Source organism: Natator depressus, chromosome 2 (assembly GCF_965152275.1).
Source record: "Natator depressus isolate rNatDep1 chromosome 2, rNatDep2.hap1, whole genome shotgun sequence".
Taxonomy (NCBI): domain Eukaryota; kingdom Metazoa; phylum Chordata; order Testudines; family Cheloniidae; genus Natator; species Natator depressus.
The window spans coordinates 125,648,805-125,672,478 of NC_134235.1; the positions used below are offsets into that span (position 1 = coordinate 125,648,805).

At 37.3% G+C, this 23,674-nt stretch overlaps 1 protein-coding gene across 2 annotated transcripts in view; it reads left to right on the plus strand.

Moving 5' to 3' along the window:
• LOC141982694 (cadherin-10) overlaps positions 1 to 23,674 on the plus strand; it is a 152,232-nt gene that overhangs the window by 123,440 nt on the left and 5,118 nt on the right. For both annotated transcript variants that reach the window (XM_074944991.1, XM_074944990.1), the window contains exons 8-11: positions 3,606 to 3,742; positions 5,500 to 5,621; positions 14,723 to 14,831; positions 17,427 to 17,678. In XM_074944991.1, coding sequence (XP_074801092.1) covers positions 3,606 to 3,742; positions 5,500 to 5,621; positions 14,723 to 14,831; positions 17,427 to 17,678 — 620 coding nt within the window. The remainder of the gene's footprint in view (positions 1 to 3,605; positions 3,743 to 5,499; positions 5,622 to 14,722; positions 14,832 to 17,426; positions 17,679 to 23,674) is intronic.

The window sequence follows — 23,674 nt, forward strand, 5'->3', positions numbered from 1 at the left end:
AACATACTCCCACATACTGGATGAAAAAAAAAATCTGGACATCTACCTGGAGTCCATGCAGGAAACTCAAACCAATCTCTGAGCACTAAGCTTTAGAAGACTATTTGGACTTTGGTCACATTTGACAAAGGTGTCAAAATAAGTGTTTGTCTTGTCTGATTTACTTCAAATATGGTAGACACAAAGCATCATTTACCACCTATGAGGACAATATTCCTTTGTTTGTAGATTTTGAAGGATGGTAAAACTGGGTTTGTAAAGGAAACTGAATTGCAGCCTCACTTATGATGACTACTCTGGCTGGAAAAGTAAGATAACAGATGAAAATTTTGAACCTTTAAAGCATCCAGTTTTGATAATGCATTTGAATATTGTTCCTTTATCCATTCTAACTTGATGTGACAACTGGGAATCTAAGTAGTCAGGTTTTTGAAGCTGTGATCTTAAAAGGAACAAAGTTGTTGGTTTCACTTGTCTCTGGCACAGCTTGATGAGTGGAACTGCTTCAAGTGAATAAGATAGTTCCCCCCCATCATGTTCTATTATTGATATAGCATAATAGCCTGATGATGCTGTCACACCATCACTCTCGGTCATGTTAGTGTTTCTTCCACTGAATGACAGAAGGTAATTCAGAACAGGCAAGACAGGTGAACTAATGAAATTAAGGGCAGAGGTGTAATCAGCTTTAACGGGGAAAGAAAGTGAAAAGAATCAATGAGTCTTGATTTAAGTTTGAGTAGCAGCCGTGTTAGTCTGTATTCACAAAAAGAAAAGGAGTACTTGTGGCACCTTAGAGACTAACCAATTTATTTGAGCATAAGCTTTCGTGAGCTACAGCTCACTTCATCGGATGCATTCAGTAAAAAATACATGCTCCTCACTGAAAGAAACAGAACAAGGCAGGACTTTCCACATATGTGGTAGTAATATAAATGTGTATGATTCTTTACCTTTCTTGTTACTGCTGTTTTCTGGTGGAAAAAAACCTAACAAACAAATTCCATAGTAGGGATCAAATTCAGCCCTCCAGTGTACATATGTTGACTCTATTAATTTAAATAACAGCCTCACATTTCTATTCAAAGAATCCAGCTCTTCAAAATGAGGATTATAACATTTTAGTTAATACCAAACCATCACCAGACAGTTATAGAATATCAGGTATTACAGGAGACAATGGACAGCTAAGATTTTGCCTTCTTTATTTAGACAGGTTGTGTCCTTTTGTAATCAGGTTAGCCTGAATAAAGCTTTTATGAGATTTTCTATTTAAAAAAGAAAAATTTGGGCAGCTTATGAAGTTGCCTGTTTCTCTTTTTCTTTTCTTTTAAATAATGGAGATGAGCCTAAACTAAACCTCCCAGGTATGAACCACCCTCTTCCAAAGCTTGGTAGAATCTGAATCTAGGTCCAGATCTGCATTTTACATGTGATTCTTACCTCTAAAAGGGTATGTCTATGCAGCCTGGGGCAGCAAGCGTCCTAGCCCAGAATGAGGAACTTGTGGGCTTGTGTTACTATGCTAAAACTAGCTGTCTAGATAGCACTTAGAAATTACAACTTGGGATGGAGCTTAGGCTCTAAAGCCCAACCCTCTCCCTAGGTTTCTGAGCCTGAGCTCCAGTGTGAGCCACAATGTTTCCACAACAATGTTTAGCATAGTAGTACATGCCCTGGGAGCCTGCGTTTGTCGATCTGAGCTGGGAGGATAGCTGGTGCAGGCTGTGTAGGCATACCAAAGTAGTCCAAACCAAAGCCAAGATCCAAATACCCCAAATTTTAGAAAGGATTCAAAACCCAGTACTGTATCTGAATTCTGTAGCTCAGGTCTTCCCTCTCATAGAAATATGATTTTTAAACTGAAAATAGGCTATAACTACAGAAACTGTGTGGTTTGCTGCTTCCTATTCTTTTTTTAACAGACTTGAGTAACAATCGGGCTATTGTCTGGGATTTAGAAGATCAACAGTAGCATCTGCAGGCTTTTGAGAACACTGGGATGATGCAGAAGGTGTATGGTTGCATAACACATACATAACCAAATATTTTGGGCTTATAAAGATAATAGGATTGAATCTTATTTATCTGGGTTCTGTTGGGTTGTGGAACTGTGATGTGAGAAGTAACTCAAATAGCTGCATCACTTGCCTGTTGAAAACCTGTACTATGGAACTTTGACTTATGTCCACATTAAAAAAAAATGCATTTGATGGCTAAAGTATAACTGCTATGCAATATAAACATATTGATGAAATATAATTTCCCCCAAACTTGCCAGGCAGTACGGAATTTTCCTTAATTGTAACTTGTAATTTGGCCACCTGGTTCAGAACTAACACAAACCTTTTACCCCAACTTTGAAGCAAATCGTTTGTGTGCTTTCAATGGTTTAATTGGGACTGGAAGCATCAAAATACTACGAGAGGCTATTCCCATGGTACACTATTTCCCGCCCGGGTGAAATCAGTAAGTACTGGAAATACAAAGGCAGGTTTTTGTGAAAGTTCTAGATCATTCACATACATTCACAAAAGCACCCAAACTCTTGGATCATTCTCCAGACAAGATCATACCTGCATACTGTTAGAGGTACAGAACAGGGTTACCTAGTGTTGGCCTATCTATGCTCCCAGTAAGTGCAGAGTTAGGCAAACCTTCAGTGCTTTTGGAAATCCCATGATACACCCACTGAAAGGCCCCAATCCTTCATTTACCCCCAACCCGCCACTGATCTCAGGGGCAATTTTGGGTGCATGAGAAATGTAGATTTGGGTCCTACATGGGAAGAATCAGAGAGCAATATGATTATTGATTTCAGTTTGCCACCATGTGACAGAATGACTTTCTCGACAAGTCAGTTGAAGGTTTGTCCATATGAGTATTTGCAAGGCAAAGGCTTTGCAGTACTGTACAAAGGTTCCTTAATATCAGTAGCTTCATTACAACTGAAAATCCTGCCAGTTAACATACTTTTAACGTTTTTGATTTTGATTTTTTTAAACTTTATTTCTTTTAAAAAAAATACATTAAACTAGGAACTGAAAGCTTTAAATTGTCATTTCAAAAAGCTCAGAAATGAGTTGGCAGTCTGATGTGTTTTTTTCAAACTGAAAGAGAATTTTCCTCTCAGGAAAAAAGTGTTTAATTACTGATTTAAACAATGTTCGCCCTCCACTCCCTATAATAATTCATATTTTAATACAATATCATTTAGTTACAAAATAAATATTCATAGAAGCCTATGAAAGTTACAGAATAAATTGCAAGAGTAAATATAATGGATACATCTATATTGAGATCATTCTTAGGATTTGTATTTTTCTGTGTACTAGGTTAATATTTTAAGAATTATTTTAAGTTTTTTTTTTTTTTTTAGTTTCAGGGATAGTTATCAACATAACTAAGGGATGAACTGCACAGCATTTTAAAAAGCTTAAACTTGCAGAAACTAAGCATTTATCTCATCTAAATTATCTCATCTATCATTTTGATAGAATGTATATAGAATTTGAATGTTATACAGATGTACTGTAAGGTAGAGTTGCTTCTTTTAATTTTCAATCATTTACATAATAATTTTTGTCTTCTTTTATCATGTTTAGATTTTCTTTGGATCGTCATACTGACCTTGACAGAATATTTAATATACACTCTGGAAATGGATCCATCTACACTTCCAAACCACTTGACCGCGAGATATCACAGTGGCACAATCTTAGTGTTATAGCAGCCGAGATCAGTAAGCCAAATCTTTCTAGTTTTCCTTCATTTATAAAGTTATTTAAATTTTTCTGGCGCTCAGAATAAATTTCTTAAAAATAAATAGCGTTAACTCTGGTGCTTTATACATCTTTTCATCCATCTCAGACATTTACAAGAAGCCATTTTGACATTACAAGTAAATAGAATAAACCCAACGTACCATTAAGATTACTACATCATTGCACCTAATTCCAGTCCCACTGGCACAAAAGATTCTAAGTGACAAAAAAAATCTGAGATTCTTCAAGGGAACTCATGAGGAGCGTTCATTATGAAATTATCTGTTTTAGCATAAGCGCTATATCACTGGTAAAAGCAATAGTTTCTGATGATAAACATGGTTGGTGCCACGATTCTTCAGACTGCTGGCCACTGTGATAAATGTGTTCTTTCATAGTATTTTCATACTGTGGGAATTCAAAGCCCTTCTGTGCTTAAACTGAGATAGTAAACTCATTTCTTTGTGAGGATATTTTGAGAGAATTTAACTTCTCAACTTAGTTGTAGTAATTAGGTCTCTCTAAAGAGGTATGCTAATTTTTTTGGAAAAGTTCAGGTTTTTTAAGGGCAATCAATCTACATAATAATTGCTTGAAATTCATACCTGCCAGACTCTACAGTCACCATCCCTTTATAATGTATTACTGAGCTTCTTTGAAGAGAAAGGGCAATACTGGAATATTTAGGACACTGCTTTCATGACGTTCAGATTTTTGTTCTGTTTTAAAGAAATTTAGTATGTCAAGTAGACATAGCATGTATTTCCTACAAACACTGATACTGTGATGCAGTGGAACCATAAGCTGAATTCTTCACAGATTGCTCCCAAGACACCACAGCATGTCATACACCCAGTCAATACAATAATTCATGATCCATCTTCATTGTTTCCTACCCTATTCCAGAAACAAAGCAAAAACATATAAATGTTTAATATAGTTCGGTAGAGGAGTTCTCAGAAATGAATGATGTATGCATGACTTGCCTTTCACTAAAAAGTAAGTACCTCAAAAATTAAAAACAAACAAACAAAACCCTATTCAGTTTAGTGCTGCAAATTTTCACCCAATCCTACTCCCACAGAAGTCAGTGGGATTATTTGATTGATTTAAAGAAAAACCCCTATTTATAGATTTATATTTTTTCTTACAGTAATTTAAGTATGTGATTCTGTTCTGACTTACACCAGTTTTACACTGGTGTAATATTTTTTTTCTTTACTGAAGTGTCTACTGATTTATAAAAGGAGAAGTGAAAGGAAAATCAGATCCTGAGAATATCCTTTCACAGTATGTTTGTCGCCAACCAGTGACAGCTCCTCAGTGTAAAACAAATTTGATAACATCCATTGTGTTTTGATTTAAAAAAAACAAATTTCTGGCAGAACAATACTCTTGAGCCCAACAAAAACAACAATTGTCATTGGGTTATACTAATAGAGATTATTTTTATACATTACATTTGCTAATTTCATTAACAGAAGTAGTGTTTATCTTCATGAAAACAGATACCAGTGAATGAATTTGTTTCTGGCACTAAGCAAAATCTGTTCTGAACACTGATGTGGCCTGATCCTCACCTAGTTTGAGTCCAGGGAGCTATGCCAAATTACACCATCAGAGGATCTGGCCTTGAATGCTGAGTTCTGGAAGAATTTTAAAGAAAACAAACTTTTTTTTTTAAATGAGAGCAAGAGATCACTTGTTTCTGTTTTCACTTCTTTTCTTTTGGCAGACAATCCCAAAGATACCACTCGTGTTTCTGTTTATGTTCGAATTTTGGATGTTAATGACAACGCCCCGCAGTTTGCCATATTCTATGATACTTTTGTATGTGAAAATGCAAGAGCTGGACAGGTATGCATTCTGTAAATACTTTAAGCTATTTGGTTTTGCTATGGCACTCAGTTTTAGGTCATTCTTTAGAAATGCTAGAGAGAGCAGGCTGTTTGAGAGAGAGTGCTTCTAGTACAGTTTATGAAACAAAATGAAGACAAAGAATGGCTGTCAGTAAATCAGTCTTTAGACCTACACAATAATACTTTACAATTGTGCCAGCATGTAAATTACCAAATTACTTTTCTTTACTTTTACAGAAATGGCTTTCTACAAGAGATCTGTTCATTTTACTCTGAAGCTTTTGCATCAGTGGATCTGTTTTTGTTTTGTTGCTTCAGATGCCTAAGCATATAGGTCTTAAAGATGTGTTCTTAATTGATTTCAGTGTTAGCTTCCAAGAAGAAAGCAACATGCTATAAATAATAATTGGTAATCAAATTTCATTTTTTTTTCAAAAAGAGGTCAATATTATGGAGCTCAGTTGTACTTTGAATTCATATTTATCGTGTTTAGAAACATCAATGTCACACTTACTTTTTTATGCAAATGACAGTTTATCTCCCAAACATTTTCTGTGGGTGAATCAAACAAAAACATAAAAGATGTTAATATCTGAACTGGTAACATATTATTTTGTTTGGCTTTTATAGAAACCAAACAAAATAATACAGAAAAATATACTTGATTAAAGTGAAACAACTCTGCTGCCCACTGTCTAGTTCCTAGTAGGCAGCTAGCCATTAGGGATGTTGGAAACCCACCAGTTTCCCTATTACTGTGTTGTGTGTTCCACAGCACATTAATCCAAGAATAAAAAAATGTCCTTAAAAGTGGCATCAGTGGTACCAGAATGGCATGTACGCATCACAGTACTGTTGAAGAGAGTGTGGAGGAGGAATGCAGACTTCTCTGAAAATAGTTAATTTCTTGGACACCTTCATTTCCAGATGGCTATCCCATTTTATTTATTTTTCTGAGTGGTTTTATAACTGTAAATTCACTGGTACTGATTATGTTTATGATGCACACAACTTAATCTCTCTGGGTCATTGCTAGTTTAATTCTGTCCTCTTGTATATTAGTTCCTCCTTTTTTTTTGTTACCATAATTACAAATGATGTATAGTCAAATTTAGACCTCACTGAATAATCTTCCCCACTGATAAGTAACCACTGTTTATCAAAAAATGTTCAATCCCATCCTAGAATATGGTGTTTTATGTAGTTAGGTATTTAATTTCTTTATATGTTTAATATGTGACATTATGTTGAGTGGCTTCTTGAAATCTAATATATTAAATAAGCTTCAGAGGGGTAGCCGTGTTAGTCTGGATCTGTAAAAACGGCAAAGAGTCCTGCGGCACCTTATAGACTAACAGATGTATTGGAGCATGAGCTTTCATGGATGAATACCACTTCATCGGATGCATATCAATATATTAATATGTGAGCTATTGAGAGAATTCAATATATTAATATGTGACCTATTGTGATAGCATCTAACATGTGCTCGACATTTTCCAAACCTACAGAAAAACCCCAAAGAGATTACACTATAAGTTCACAAGACAGACAAAGGTATAGACAAACACCATAGAAACATAATGTATAAGTACAAGGTGATGCTGAGTAGGAGTCTTGATCGTTTTCCTCCTCTTACTCTTCTGAATCATCCTTGCTCCACTCCTCCAACTTCCCCTTTATCCTCCAGTCTCCAACTAGCCTTTACTCCCCAACATATAATCAGAGAGACAAAGAAACCTACAGCCAGTTAGATTGTGTGCATGCCAAGGGAAGCATGGAATTACAGGTGTCCTGTGACATCCTGGAGGTGGAGCAGCCTAAATAACCTTTCACCTGCCCACAGCCTGGAAAGGGTCCCTACCACCTCTTCCCTCTGTGAAAGAGGGCTGCATTCAGCAGAGAAATCATTGGGTTAGGGCAAGTACAGCCAAATTGAGTGCTGTCTTGCAACTTTTTCTTCCCATTGAGAGGGGACAGGCTGCTTCCTCCAGTATGGTCCTCGGAGCAAGGTTTAGGACCCCCATGACCTTACCTGCACAGAGTCTTGAGTAGCTGTTGAATCACTAACTATGATGGAGGCTTTTAAATTTGGTTTTCATGATCAGTGTTCAATAAACCAAAACTGCTTGTCAGTTATTAGACTCTCCTTTACCAAATGTATACAGACTGACTCCCTTATCATATGTGCAAATATTTTACCTGAAAAAAACATATCCATCTAATTGGCAAATTCATGGATTTTTCATCACTAAATTTCTTAAAGTATGTTCTGGGGTTTTTTTTCAGTTGTTGGGTCTCTCTTCTCACTGTCTTTAATTTATTGCAGATTATAAAGAATTAGTAGAAAAGATCTAGTGTTTGTTCAACTCTTTAATGCATTTCATCCAGATCCATACGTGTATATCTTTTTTGTTTTATCAAATACTGTTTTACTGTCTATTTGTTTATCCTTTGCTCTTGCCATCTTCAAGTATCATATCCAACAGTTTCCCTGATTAGAATCCTCCGATGTCCTTGTTATCATTAGCCTTTTTATTACAAGCTAAGTTCAAATAGATTTATTTAAAAATTCACAGTCCTCACCTTTTCAAGTTGTAGCAATTTTATTTTCTGCCATTATTCTTCTTTTCAGGATGTATTTATAGGACATTCTTATTGCCTTTGATTCCTTACTAGCATGATATCTTTGCTTTTTTCTGTCATTATTTCTCATTGATTCATTCACTCAAACATCTTTCTTATTAATCTCTCATCTCTTCCAATTATTTCTTACTTTAGTTCCTTCTGTGACCTTCCTTTCTATTTATATCTCCCATGCGTTTTAAGTTGTATTGAAATTAGACTTTCTTCTTTCAGTATTGTGTTTTTTACAGCTTTCCAAGCCTTACTCTCTTTGGTTTCCAGATAGTGATGCATCTCATGTCACACTAATGTACTGTTTGCTATGCATGGTGTGTGATGGGTATGTAAATCACATATTAGGATTTCTGTACCCTGAGTAGAACACAGATACACAGGAATCTGCATATCAGATTTTAGATTTATTTCTTACTTTAGTTCCTTCTTTGACCTTCCTTTCTATTTATATCTCCCATGCGTTTTAAGTTGTATTGAGATTAGACTTTCTTCTTTCAGTATTGTGTTTTTTACAGCTTTCCAAGCCTTACTCTCTTTTGTTTCCAGATAGTGATGCATCTCATGTCACACTAATGTACTGTTTGCTATGCATGGTGTGTGATAGGTATGTAAATCACATATTAGGATTTCTGTACCCTGAGTAGAACACAGATACACAGGAATCTGCATATCAGATTTTAGATTAGTGGTCCATTTACTCCAGTACAGTGGTTAGTACCAGGAACATTTAAAGAACCCTGCAGTGAACTATTTTGGAATAAACTGCCCACAAGGGAAGTTTCTTCCTAATACTGATCAGATAGTGCCTAGCTTATGTACTGGGTCTATACCATTCATGATGTTTTTACACCTTTATGACGTCTCCTCTTATTCATCTCCTCTCAAAACTAAACACTCCCAATCTTTTCACATGCTCTTCTCATGGAAATCTTCCCATTCCTCTAACCATTTTACTCACTTGAATCTCTTTATGTTTATCTCCCTCTCTTGATCCCTTTATGGTTATCTCCCTCTGTTGAGAAAGAGTGATCAGAACCATGCAGAGTGTACAAGATCTTTGGCTCCATTGCAGTTGCTATATACCACTCCAGCAATGAAAAGGGGCTGGTGAAGGATAGAAGAGTGTGGGGAATCACTGGTGGCATTTCCAGACAACTATCTTTTTTTCTTCTTCTTCTTCTTGGTTTTGTATTTTCCTTGGAAAATCAATAAGCAAAGAATGCAATGAGTAGAACATTGAAATTATCTCAATAATAATTGCTAGTGACATCACAACAAAGGAATGTACACGTAACTTTTTTTTTTCTTTATGATTTTAGTTTCTGGTTTTTCTTTCAAAAATAAAACATAGGAAACAACCAGTGCATGACGAGAGGGGTCAAGGACAGTAATATATGTTTGGAGAATGGCTAGCATGCATCACGTTGGCTTGTAGGAGCCCACAGTATACATATAATAAATACAATTAAATAGCCATAGTGCATAAGAGTTATACATATTATGGCATAATATATTAGCCCTATGACATCCATTTCACAGCAAATTTAAGTGTATTCTCCCCTTTTTTGTCACCAATATCATTACTTTCTCACGTAGTGTGCACAAATATTTTCAACCATTTCAAAGAAACGAGAGGTTTATTATGAGTTTCATTTTCTGAGTATTAAACACATTACTTTTAAAAGTACATTTTTTGGTGTTTGCTGGAAAATTTAATTCATCTACTAATCCCAGTAAACGCATTTTGTTTTATATTCAGAACTGTGGAAAGAAATTTCCACATGTTGCTTCAGTATATTTGAAGTAAGAAAAAAGTAGGTAGAGTGGGTTAGCTGATGGTTGGTGGCATGTCCAGTGTTAATTAGCGTAAACTCCCTTGATGTACATGCTCTAGCATTCAGTAAAATCTGTTTAAGATTTTGTTCTGGAAAAAACCACCACATAGTGATAATGGACAAAATGCACTTCCAACATTCTGTTTTTTTCAAAAACCAGTTTTCTTCTGACAATGAGAGATATAACTGAGCTTCCTACTCATCTATTTTACCCGCATACATCAGTGGAGAAACAGAGTTAATTAATTTGTTATTGCCCGCAAGGCAGGGGACTTTAAGAAACAAAGAAATTTTGTGAAACATTTTGAATACTCGAGTCACATGATCAAGAATAATAATGAACCAAATTTAGTTTTTTATTTGCAGCATATTTGGCAAATCAGTTTTAATATTCAAATTGTCTCAAAATGTGACTACCTATTTACTTACATTGCATGTTTTGCAGATACCTTTCTTAATATCGGAGGCAACACTAACTTTCATGACTATTACAGATACAATGAGCAGGATTTAGCCCACTAAAACTCCAGCAACATTGAATTAACAGTACAAACGTTCTTCACTTCCAAAGAGACTAGTACAAGAGTCCAAGTAATCAGCTGGACTCCTGAATTCCTGTCGTATCTAATAATGTATTTTATGAGCAACTGAAGCTCAGGCTTGACCAATACTTGGATGGGGGAGCTGCAAGAAGTGCTAGTTAGTGAGGCAGGTGGCACACTTCCGTATAGCATGGTGTTAGACGGCTCTGTTCTGCTGGAGGTGCTGTCATTCAGATCAGTGTGCAACCAAGGGCCTGACTGCTTGTCACTAAAGATCCCATGACACATTTTAATATAGTCAAGGTGTTAGTCCTCAGCAAACTGAGCCTGGCTCAGGATGCCGCCCTCCTAAAATCCCTGTTAATATTTTATCTGGTTTAATTCCCCCTCCTAAATTTTGTTTAGCAGCATTGTTGGCACAGAATGCTTGCTGTATTCCACTTAAGACATAGCTGTACCTCTCTGAGGGTGAGTGATCCCTATTGCTTGGAAAACATTTTAGGATTCTCTATGAAAGAGTTTACATACAGAAAAAGTGTGTGTCTGTGTGTGTAATATGAACAGAATGTAAGATCCTAAATCAGCAGGAATATTATGATTGGTCCTCATGCCAGTGTCCCAGCATATAGTGTATATACGTAGAAGTACCTCAAGCCAAATTTCATTGTCCTGTTGAGTTTGCCTGTTGTCAGAAACAAACTTTTTTGAAATATGTTTTTTTTCCTTTAGCCTAAGCTGTGACATATTTGTCTTTAACAATTCATTTATGTAACCGTATAATTAAATATATGAGGACTTCTTTTTAACTTGTTCAAGTACTCCAGGAGGTTTATTAAATCTCTTGTGCTTCATTCCTTAAGAATAAAGCCATTAGTTTCCCGATTAGTGGCATGACACTGTAAAGTGTGTCTATGGTAATTATACATATGTTTACAATAGCACATTTCATCTAGAGATGCAAAAACACCTAAACACTTTACAGATTGCTTAATTATACATACATGTGTATATATTTTCAAGGATCACTTCACCAATTGCAAATTAACTACCGGTAATCTTAAAACTACTCTTTGGTTAAAACACAAGAGTGGAAGAGTTAAGTGAACTGTTTTATTGATTTACAATAATGTGATATTGGAGGTTGCCATAAAAAACTTACAGGCTTTTGGTTATGTAAATGTAGCTGAACTTAATTGGGGGTGTTCTGGTAGGGAAGAGCCTGATGAAATCCAGCCTTGGGGAAGAGAGAGGCTTCCAGGGAGGAGGAGAGCCTTGTCTTGGATGCAGAGGCAGAATGTGGCGGGCTCTATTTTGTGGGGAGCTGAGACTGTTACTAGTCCCCCGGTCAGGGGACAGGAGATTCTTTTGTGGAGCTCTGTCCAAGCCAGCAGCTTCTGCTAATCTCCTGTTAGAATGCTAGAAGCTGCAGCTGAGAAACTGTTGGGGCTTTGATGAAGCAGGGAGCCAGGGGTGGCTATTCCTGGGCTACACTGGAGCCAGTGACTGGCTGTGGCCAGAACTGACTGAAGGGAGAACCACCACCTTTTCATTTGGGAAAGTGTTTTCAGGGGAAAGGGGATAGCCAAGACACTTTAAGGGGTTTCCTTGACTCTGAGAAGAGACAAAGTGGTCTTATTGTCTAACCCAGGTCCAGGGTTACTGACCTCTGGGTATAACAGCTCCAAGTTTCAGAGGAGTTGTGCCATTTAGAATGATCCCAAGTTAGAATTGCTGTGCCCCTTGTTGCTGTGGCGGGACTGATTTACTGGACCAACAGAGTGCTGACCCTGGCTTCAAGATCTTCAAGCATGCCCATGCAAGGAAGTGCCTAGAACTCTGAAATTCAGAAGAGTTCACACTCCAGGATGGTGTCAATGTAAATGTAAGTTAGCTAAGTTGTATTTACTACTGTAAACTGCACAGATTAATTAATTTATTGAAGTGGGCCCCTGCTGATTTAAAGTAGGTGTGACATTTTAATTAATCTCAGTCTGTTATGACATGTTTTTTTTTTCTAAATTGTTACATAAAGGTGTGTTAAATCTAATTAAGAATATATTGTTTGTTTGTAATTGGTACTTTTGAGTTAGACCCCTTGCAGAGATTAGCTCTGGGTTATTCCTGGAGGCTTCCAAGGCACACCAGTGAGCAGGCTCCAGCTAGGTTGAAGCGCCACCAAGTAAAAATATAAGTAAAAGGACTGTCTTGGAGAGGTGAATAGAGGATTCCTACCAATCCAGCATCACCACTGATATACTCAAGATCTCCTTTACTGTCAACATCATTGGGTAGCTGGTCACACGAGTGCTGCCTGCTCCCAAGTAACCCAGGAAGGAAAGTGGGGGTGCAGGGGGTGTTTGGAGAAGGATAAAGGGATACAATTGAGAGAGAAAAAGCCTAAGCTTGCACTGTGAAAGAGTTTTGCCTCTGCAATGTGGAAGGACTGGAGGAGAGAAGTGGGGAGTTAGATGAGTGTTTGGAAGGCCACACAGAGGAGGTTGCCATTGCTGAGGCAAAGGATGATATATCTTGACAAGAGTTTTAATGGTAGGAATGAAGATAAACAGATGCATTTTGTAGATTCTAGAGAGACAAAGAAAGCAGGATTTAGCATGTCATGGGAGAGATGTCAAAAATGATAGGTAGATTGCAGGCTTGAGGAGCCAGTCAGATTGTATAGTTGACAACAGTAATGGAGCAGGGAGGATATGTAGGAAGGTTCTAGAAGAAACTTCCATTTTTGCCAAGTTAAACTTGAGTAGACAATGGAACATTGAAGGCGAGATGTCAGTCAGTGGAGAGGTAGTTCTGGTAACCATCAGCATAGAGTAGTAACCGAGGCTGTGTGACTGGAAGTCACCCTGGGATGAAGCAACAAAGATCTCAGATTTCCATCTAAGAGATGGCACTTGCAGTAGCTAACAGCCAGTAAGTTTCAATGATGAACTACACTAGTTCACTGCATACTTAAATAGAAGAATGGCAGGGAATCACCACTACTTCCTGCAATGCCTACAACAGGCTTTCTTTGGAAGTCTGCAACCCAAGTACTCTGATGCAGCTGAAGTTATGATATCTACCCAGGATCTCAGATCCCAGCTAGGGGTGATAGAGGTGTATGTGTTTTAGCATTTTGAATAGAACGTTTGAGTGTCATGGTAAACAATTTTCCCCTCATAAACTCTTAATTTACATGATTTTCTGTGCTGGGAAATGGACAACTGAATTTCATTACAAATTTAGAAGTTTCAAAGTGGTTTCCAATTTGCGGTGTTTGGCATTGAACAATTTTTGTTTCCCCCATCTTCTACCTTTTTGCCACTGAGTGTAATCAAATTAAAGTTCAGGGGGTTTTCTTTTAATCCCTCTTCATCTTGCAACTTCCTCAGATTTGGAAGAGTTACAATGGCAGAGTCAGTGTTTCATTTCTGCTTTTGTCAGTCTAATTTTTCCAAAGTTGAAGAAGTGTTGAAAAGTTAGAGTCGGGGGAAAAAAGGAGACAATTAATTTTTTTTTTTTATGTTCAATGTGGTGGTGGGGGGGATTAAAACATTCATGTTATTTTCAGTTTTCAAACATTTAAATGAAATACAAATTTCAGTTTGAACCATAATGAATATTTTTGTTTTGAAATTGAAACATTTTCTTGTGAAAAATTGTGGCCAGTTCTGTGTGTATATTTTAAGTGTATTAATTTGATCTGAATTACTATTGCATATACTTGCTAAAAATATATATAGAGAAATGTGTAAGGGGTAAAGGTAGGTAGCGGTTCAAAATATTATGGGGAGGTGGTTGTTTCGATTTTATAAACACTGGGTTTAAACTTTGCTTTGCAGTATTTAGAATCCAAACTCTGGACCAATGAGCTAGGTTACTTACTACTTTATTTTTTGCACTTCATCAGGAAAAGCAGCAACATATATGATGAAAGCTACATTTGATCGGTTACCATATTATATAGTATTATTCATACCATAGTTTTATAAATATGGATTTTTTTTAAAGCTGGTACTGTTCCTTGAAGTACCCAGATAACTGTATCACAATGTCTGCTTGTTTTTGTTTTTCCTTGTCTGCAGCTAATACAGACCATAAGTGCAGTAGACAAAGATGACCCACTTGGAGGACAAAAATTTTTCTTCAGTTTAGCTGCTGTTAACCCAAACTTTACTGTTCAAGATAATGAAGGTAAAATACAGAGCTTGCCCATGGTATAAGATTTATCTTTCATTCCGAACATATTACAGGTATTTTTCTGAAATGTTTGAACTTGTGTTTGCAACAGTTAAGACCTATTAACTGGAAAAAAGGACGGGGCCTTCACTGGCCACTGAACCTTATACAGATAGCAGACAAAATTAATGTTACTACTGTGGAATTGCCTATAATCTTACTGTGCTTATGATCCTTTTTTCTTCTTGTCCATGGCGACACTTACGGGATTATGATGGAAAATTGGGTATCATCACATCTTATATTATTAATTGCAACATGCTTGTTGGTGGGGGGACAATATGATGGAAATAATTTCCTTTATTTTAAAAGAAGTGTAAAGATTTAAATATTTTACAAACCCAAAATGTAAGCTTATGTTGAAGTAAATCTGGATCAAGATTTCAGTTGCATTTGGTGGCTTTACATGTTTTTAAAACATGGTGATTTTGTCATCTTTTGGTTTGGGGAGTGTTACAAACTGAACCCAATAGCAATGGATTAGTGGGGAGTAGATGAGACAGTTGAAGGCTTATGATAAATGCTGTCTGTGACATGGATATAACCACTACATGTAATCTATAGATACATTTAGTACACCATAACCAAAATATAAATCCACTGAAGTTATATAAAGGACACAGACCTGTAATCATTGGAGGTTTACTTAATCTATACACATTCAAAACCAAATAGCATTGATCTGTTCTCATCATTAAGCCCCTTATCTGGAACTAAATGAATTAATGTATGCTCTGTAGAGGTAAGCCATAAGTGGGAAATGGTAGAGTCTCAACTCAGAAGATCGTTTGGAGGTAGGTAAATGCCTACTGTACCCATAAGACTGTCAGCTGTCCTCGACGTGCAGAAGATTTCACTTTATATAATCTTAATTCACCTAGTCAGCTTCAGTTTAAGGTCACAGAATCTTAGACTCAGAAGAAAAGAAAAATCTTTCTAGGCTTAGTAAGCCTCCACAGCCTCCTGCACCCCCGAGACATGACCACTGAGAAAAGTTCCTCTGGCCAATGTACAAGCAATGGAGAGTCTGTAACAATTGGTGAAGGGGGAGGAACAGAGAATAACATAACAGGATCTAACATCAAATTATTTTGGGTTGTGGGTCAAAGGCAGTGTATAAGAGAGGCTAAATCTAATGCCTGATTTTTTGAGGGAGGTTGGGGAAAGGGCAATGAGAGCAGAGGAAGCGTGAGCATAGGGACTGTGTTCTTAGTCTTCTGTCTTTGCTCCTTTGTATAGCTGAATGAGGCTGATGACTCCAAGTGGATAGCCACTTTGGATTTCTTTTTGCTCATTTGTCATTTTTTTTTCCTGACTGTTGCCAGGAAAAGCTTTTAGGATTTTGTCTTTTGTTGGGGAAGTGGGACATGACATGAGCACTCATCTGTAGTCTGTTTGGTTTGTGTTAGAATTATGAAATCAGCCAGCATAAAAAGATATGAAACCAGGATGACATCAGATGGGAAGAGCTGTCAAGGAACATTCTAGAATGAATACAATGGAATGTTCTTCACTTCTCTCAGCCTTTTAGCTCAAACCAAGTGTAATATTTTAATAGAGGATATATCTTGGGGACTAGATTCTGTCTATGCAGATTTCAGAGTAGCAGCCCTGTTAGTCTGGATCCTAAAACAGGAGTACTTGTGGCACCTTAGAGACTAACAAATTCATTAGAGCATAAGCTTTCATGGGCTACAGCCCACTTCATCGGATGCACAGAATGGATCATATAGTAAGAAGATATATATATATATATATATATATATATATATATATATATATATATATATTACACACACACGGATAAGTTGGAAGTTGACATACAAACTGTGAGAGGCTAATTAGTTAAGATGAGCTATTATGCAGAGGATAGGCTCTAAGAAAATATATCTTATCATTTCTAATGATATTCTACACTTTTTGTAGATGGGTTACACTCATTAACTTCAATGGGAAGTCAACTGACAGTACAGATAATACTTATCTATCAGAGATTGACAATGCTGATCAAAGAGGAAACATTTGCCCTTATTTCTTGTTTTTGTATTTTTGTCCTGTATTAGTAGAAAGAGCAGCAGCCCTCCTGGCAGCTCTGACTTGCAGGGAGGCTATTTGCACAGCATTTAATGCTACTGTTTACACTACAGATTAATAACAGCATGGTAAGACTCTGTACTACTTGACACTTATACAGTATCTGGAGTACATTAACATGTCTAAACTGTTTAGGAATACAGAATTGCATTTTGATCTTCTGAATGCCCATGTTAATCACTCTTCCAATCGCATTTCAGCTTGAGATCCTGAGGAATACAATGCATTGGACAAAAGCGTGTTGAGCAGAAGAGAGAGGCAAAGGGGCTTTTTGGTCAAGTTTAAATGCCAGTAGAAAAAAGCCTGATCTCAGATGTTAAGGAAGTGCACTTTCCAAAATAACATAGTGAACCAAAAACGCTGATAACAAATGTTTGTGTATATTATATATAATATGAATTTTATTGTTATATATATTACTAATGTGTAATATATAATTATTTTTAACTGATATAGATAACACTGCCAGAATTTTGACTCGAAGAAATGGCTTCAGTAGACATGAAATAAACACCTATTTCCTGCCAGTGGTGATATCGGACAATGACTACCCAATCCAGAGTAGCACTGGCACTCTGACAATTCGAGTGTGCACCTGCGACAACCGGGGGAACATGCAGTCCTGTAATGCGGAGGCCTTGCTCCTTCCTGCTGGCCTGAGCACTGGTGCTCTAATTGCCATTCTCCTTTGCATCATTATACTTCTAGGTAAGTTATAGAAAAATGCATCTTTTCCCAAATGAACTAATACTTCAGAGATATAGAGGCCTGACCAGTTGCAAGCTACATAGTTTTGAAATATTAGTAATTGTGTTTTGTGATATAAGATTCAAATTTACTGTAAAAACAGTGGAAACGGTTTATTCTATGGTGAACTTAGATGTAGTAAAACATTGTTTCTAAGTGACTAAGAATGAAAAATCTCAGGTTGTTAAATTGTTCCAACAAATTTCAGTATGCAAATGGCAGTACCTATATACTTACAGTGAAGTTGTTCCCTTAAAAAATGGCTAAGAGGGTTGAACTACATAGCAAAGTCAAATCAATGAACTGGGACTTCAGTTTTTGGCATTTACTGGCAGAGAATTGTAAAATGTACTTTTAATCAGATAAATGATTTGAGATACTTTTACCCCTTCACCCATGTGAAATCATTATCTATAACACTTTCTAATAGGAAATGTACTAGAAATGGTTGTGAGAGCCAAGCAAACCGATCAATATTTCTCATCTTAAGTTTACGTAGTGATTCATCCTTCTTAGGGAAGCAGTGTTCCTTTCTCTATAAACTGGTGGAGTTTGCCCCCTGAAACCAGTAGATCTTGTGAGAACTAAATGGAGGCCAGGACACTCCTCAAATGCTTTGGGATGAAGTAAATGTAACAACTTCAGTGTGTGTTCCATGAGAACACACACGAAAAGCCTGGCCCATGACCAATGTTATTTTATGTAAACTTTATTTACTTTGCCATAGAATGCCTCAAAATACTGAATATGCTTTTTATGATAACATTTCAAATATATCTCTGGTTTGTTGTATTGATAATAGATGTTCTCTCATGCACATGAAAAAAAGGCCCAGGGAATATTAAGTAAAGGGCCAAATGTTGCCCTTAACACTGTTAAATCCAGAGTAACTTTCACGGATTCAGTTCAGTGCAATAGGTTAGAGCCTGATCCCCTGCTATCATGCCATACATGGAATTTGTTTGTACAGACTCTTAGTCCTCAAATAAGAAAATTACATGTAATGTTATCTTCTATCATGCATTTCATAAGTCTTTCCTTTTCTTACACAGTGAGCTTTAGTGCAATTAAGCCTTTACTGGGCCACAGGAAAAACCTGGTTTAATGTGTCTTTAACATTGAGTCACACCATAATTTTGTGTCTTATGAACGGAACAGTAAATTATTCTTTGTAGTGATAGTGCAGTGTTTTAGGAAACCTAAATGTCATAAAACTTCACATTTAAAATTTAGGTCTCCTGTGGAATATAGGGGAGTGAACAAATTTTGGAAAAATTGTAAAGGCTCTTGATAGTACTAAAAACCTTAGTCTGCAAGTAGAAATACCTTACGGTAGTTTGATTTATCAGGGGTAATAATAAAGAATAGGTATTTTTAGGAACATACAAGATCACCACAGGGGTTTGTCTTAGCAAAATTGCCCAATATAATGTTGAAATATTTTTTTCAGAAGCCAATTTGGTGAAATGATGTAACTAGCTGTGGAGGAGGAGGGAGTTGTCTATTATTTTAAATTAATATCATATCCACCTCAGTTTATCTACTTGATAGTATCCTGCCTGACTATATGGAATTAAATCAAACAAGGCTGTTAAGGGGAAAACAAAACAATGACAAAGTTAAGTTACCACCAGAAAGAATACCAAGGTCCTTATGAACGAGTAGCGGAAGCTATTCATTGGGAAATCTGTCTGGCTCCAATTAGGCTAAAAGGTTAAGAGAAAACTGCAGGAGGACATTCTCTCTCTCGGAGATGGAGGCAGCTGGGCTAAGTGGAAACTGCCAAGGAAAGAGTAAAGCTTAGGTGACAAGATGTATACACACACACTTGTTTAAACCTTTCTCCTTGATAGTTATGTATCTTTCATTGAATAAGCAATACTTTTTCTTAGGGCTCTCAAGCAATTAACAAAATTAATTGCCATTAATCGCACGATTAAAGAATAATAGAATACAATTTATTTAAATATTTTTGGATGTTTTCTACATTTTCAAATATATTGATTTCAGTTACCACACAGAATACAAAGTGTACAGTGCTCACTTTATAGTATTATTTTTTTTACAAATATTTGCACAGTAAAAAAACAAAAGAAAGTGTTTTTCAATTCACCTAAGAAAGAGATTGCACAACATTTGTATCATGAAAGTTGAACTTAAAAATATAGAATTATGTAAAAAAAACCCTGCACTCAACAATAAAACAATGTAAAATTCTAGAACCTACAAGTCCACTCAGTCTTACTTGTTCAGCCAATCTCTCAGGCAAACAAGTTTGTTTACATTTGCAGGAGATAATGCTGCCTGCTTCTTGTTTACAATGTTACCTGAAAGAGACAACAGGTGATTGCATGGAACTGTTGTAGCCGGCGTCACAAGATATGTACGTGCCAGATGTGCTAAAGATTCATGTGTCCCTTCATGCTTCAACTACCATTCCAGAGGACATATGTCCATGCCGAGGTTCTGCTAGATAACTATCCAAAGCAGTGCGAACCAATGAAAATTCATTTTCATCATCTGAGTCAGATGCCACCAGCAGACGGCTGATTTTCTTTTTTCGTGGTTCTATTCTGGAGTTTCCACATCAGAGTGTTACTTTTGTAAGGCTTCTGAAAACATGCTCCACACCTCATCCCTCTCAGATTTTGGAAGGCACTTCAGATTCTTAAACCTTGGGTTGAGTGCTGTAGCTATTTTTAAAAATCTCACATTGGTACCTTTTCTGCATTTTGGCAAATCTGCAATGAATGTGTTCTTAAAACGAACAACGTGCTGGGTCATCATCTGAGACTTCAGTCACAAATTGAATTAACACATTTTTTTTAAATGAGCGTCATCATCATGGAAGCATGTCCTCTGAAATGGTAGCCAAAGCAGGAAGGTGCATACGAATGTGTAACATATCTGGCACATAAATACCTTGCAATCCGGGCTATAAAAGTGCCATGCCAACGCCTGTTCTCACTTTCAGGTGACATTGTAAATAAGAAGCAGGCAGCATTATGTCCTGTAAACATAAACAAACTTGTTTGCCTTAGCGATTGGCTGAACAAGAAGTAGGAATGAGTGGACTTGTACGCTCTAAAGTTTTACATTGTTTTGGTTATTTTTTGTTATATAACTACACTCAAAAATCTTTATTGTGAAAGTGCAACTTACAAATGAAGAGATTGCACTACAGTACTTGTATGAGGGGAAATGAAAAATAATTTTTATCATTTTTACAGTGCAAATATTTGAAATAAAAATAATATAAAGTGAGTGTTGTAATTGAAATAAATATATTTGAAAATGTAGAGAAACATCCAAAATATTTAATAATTTTCAATTGGTAATCTATTGTTTAAAAGTGCAATTAATCATTAATTTTTGAGTTAATCGCATGAGTTAACTGCAATTAATTGACAGCCCTACTTTTTGTTTGAAGATGATTTTTTTGAGTCACTTTAATAAGCTGCTAGTGACATGCCTCCTAAATGGAAATTTCTTAGAGGTGCCAAACACAGTTGGGCCTGTAGTGTTAAAACATTTGGAAAGAGGGGTGCTGCCACTTGAGGAGTGCATTTGAGAGGGGCTGCAAAGATGGGATTAGGAGTGACACAGTCAAAGAGGGGCAAGCCGTGAAGTTAGCCGCTCTGGGAAAAGTGCCCGTGGACAGACTGGAGGATGTGACTCATCCCTGAATATATGAATAGCCATTTCTTCTCTGAAAAAGAAAGGGTTCATTAGATAGTTCTTATGTGTGTTAATGTTTAGATTTCTTTTTTGCAGGGAGATAAACAACATTTCCAGGTTCATCCTATTTCTAATTATATGTAGGAATATGAATGGCCTCTCAACTGATCTGCATTAGGCAGAACACTGAATTTCAGCAGTGGTCTTCATAGAATCATAGAAGATTATGGCTGAAAGAGACCTCCAGAGGTCATCTAGTCCAACCCCAACTAAATCATCCCAGCCAGGGCTCTCTCAACCCGGGCCTTAAAAACCTTTAAAGATAGAAATTCCACCACCTCCCTAGGTAACCCATTCCAGTTCTTCATCACCCTCCTAGTGAAATAGTTTTTCCTAATATCCAGTCTAGACCTCCCCCACTGCAACTTGAGACCATTGCTTCTTGTTTTGTCATCTGCCACCATTTTGAACAGCCTAGCTCCATCCTCTTTGGAACCCACCTCACTCTTCTCTTCTGCAGACTAAATAAGCCCAGTTCCCTCAGCCTCTCCTCATAACTCATGTGCCCCAGCCCCCTTCTCATTTTTGTTGCCCTCCGCTGGACTCTCTCCAATTTGTCCACATCCTTTCTGTAGCGGGGGGCCCAAAACTGGACGCAGTACTCCAGCTGTGGCCTCACCAGTGCCAAATAGAGGGGAATAGTCACTTCCCTCCATCTGCTGTCAACGCTCCTACTTATAGAGCCCAATATGCCGTTAGTCTTCTTGGCAACAAGGGCACACTGTTGACTCATATAAAGCTTCTTGTCCACTATAATCCCTAGGTCCTTTGCTGCAGAACTTCAGTTTAGCCAGTTGGTCCCCAGCCTGTAGCAGTGCAGGGGATTCTTCTCTCCTAAGTGCAGGACTCTGCACTTGTCCTTGTTGAACCTCATCAGATTTCTTTTGGCCCAATCCTCAAATTTGTCTAGGTCACTTTGGACCCTATCCCTACCCTCAAGCATATCTACCTCTCCCCCGCAGCTCAATGTCAGCCGCAAACTTGCTGAGGGTACTATCCATCCCATCATCCAGATCATTAATGAAGATGTTGAACAAAATTGGCCCCAGGACAGACCCCTGGAGCACTCTGCTTGATACCAGCTGCCAACTAGAGATCGAGCCATTGATCACTACCTATTGAGCCCAACAATCTAGCCAGCTTTCTATCCACCTTATAGTCCATTTATCCAATCCATACTTTTTGTAACTTGCTGGCAAGAATACTGTGGGAGACGATGTCAAAATCTTTGCTAAAGTCAAGATATAATCACGTCCACCACTCTCCCCATATTCACAGAGCCAGTTAACTCATCATAGAAGGCAGTCAGGTTGGTCAGGCATGACTTGTCCTTGGTGAATCCATGTTGACTGTTCCTGATCATCTTCCTCTCCTCCAAGTGCTTCAAAATGGATTCCTTGAGGACCTTCTTCATGATTTTTCCAGGGACTGAGGTGAGGAAGACCGGTCTGTAGTTTCCCAGATTCTCTTTCTTCCCTTTCTAAAGAAGGCCATTATATTTGCCTTTTTCCAATCGTCTAGGACCTCCCCCCGATCACCATGAGTTTTCAAAGATAATGGCTCTGCAATCACATCAGCCAACTCCCTCAGCACCTTTGGATGCATTAGATCTGTACTTGCGCATGTCCAGCTTTTCTAAATAGTCCTTAACCTGTTCTTTCACCACTGAGGGCTGCTCACCTCCTCCCCAAACTGTGCTGCCCAGTGCAGAAGTCTGGGAGCTGACCTTGTCAAGTTTCAAGTTTCTCTGCTCTGCATTTGTTTTCATTATGATTTCTAACTCCTCCCCATATGGATATCTAGTCAGGAGTCAGAAACTGATGTATGTTGTAACTCAGAAAAATAATTTTTTTTCCTCAACAAATCAGCTCCCTGAATTCATAGTCAGAGCTGCTTATTTTGACTAAAAGAAGTGTTTAGTCTTATTACTATTTAAGCACCTTCAGCTGTTTGAGAGAAGGACTTGGATTATATTCCTCCTTGTGCATTGCCAACAAGAATGCACTGTCATGTTCCAATCAGTTACACTTGTGCAGACTCCCTGAAGTCACATTGGTTGCATAGGTCTATCCATGGGCTGCAGTAATGGGTGTTCATATGTGAGAATAAAACAACACAGCTTAGGTCTGATAGGCACAGATGAGTTTCCAGGGATAGCAGGATTTTTTGGTTATTGGTGGTGGTGGTTGTTTTTTAAAGCTCTTTATAAATAAAAAGAT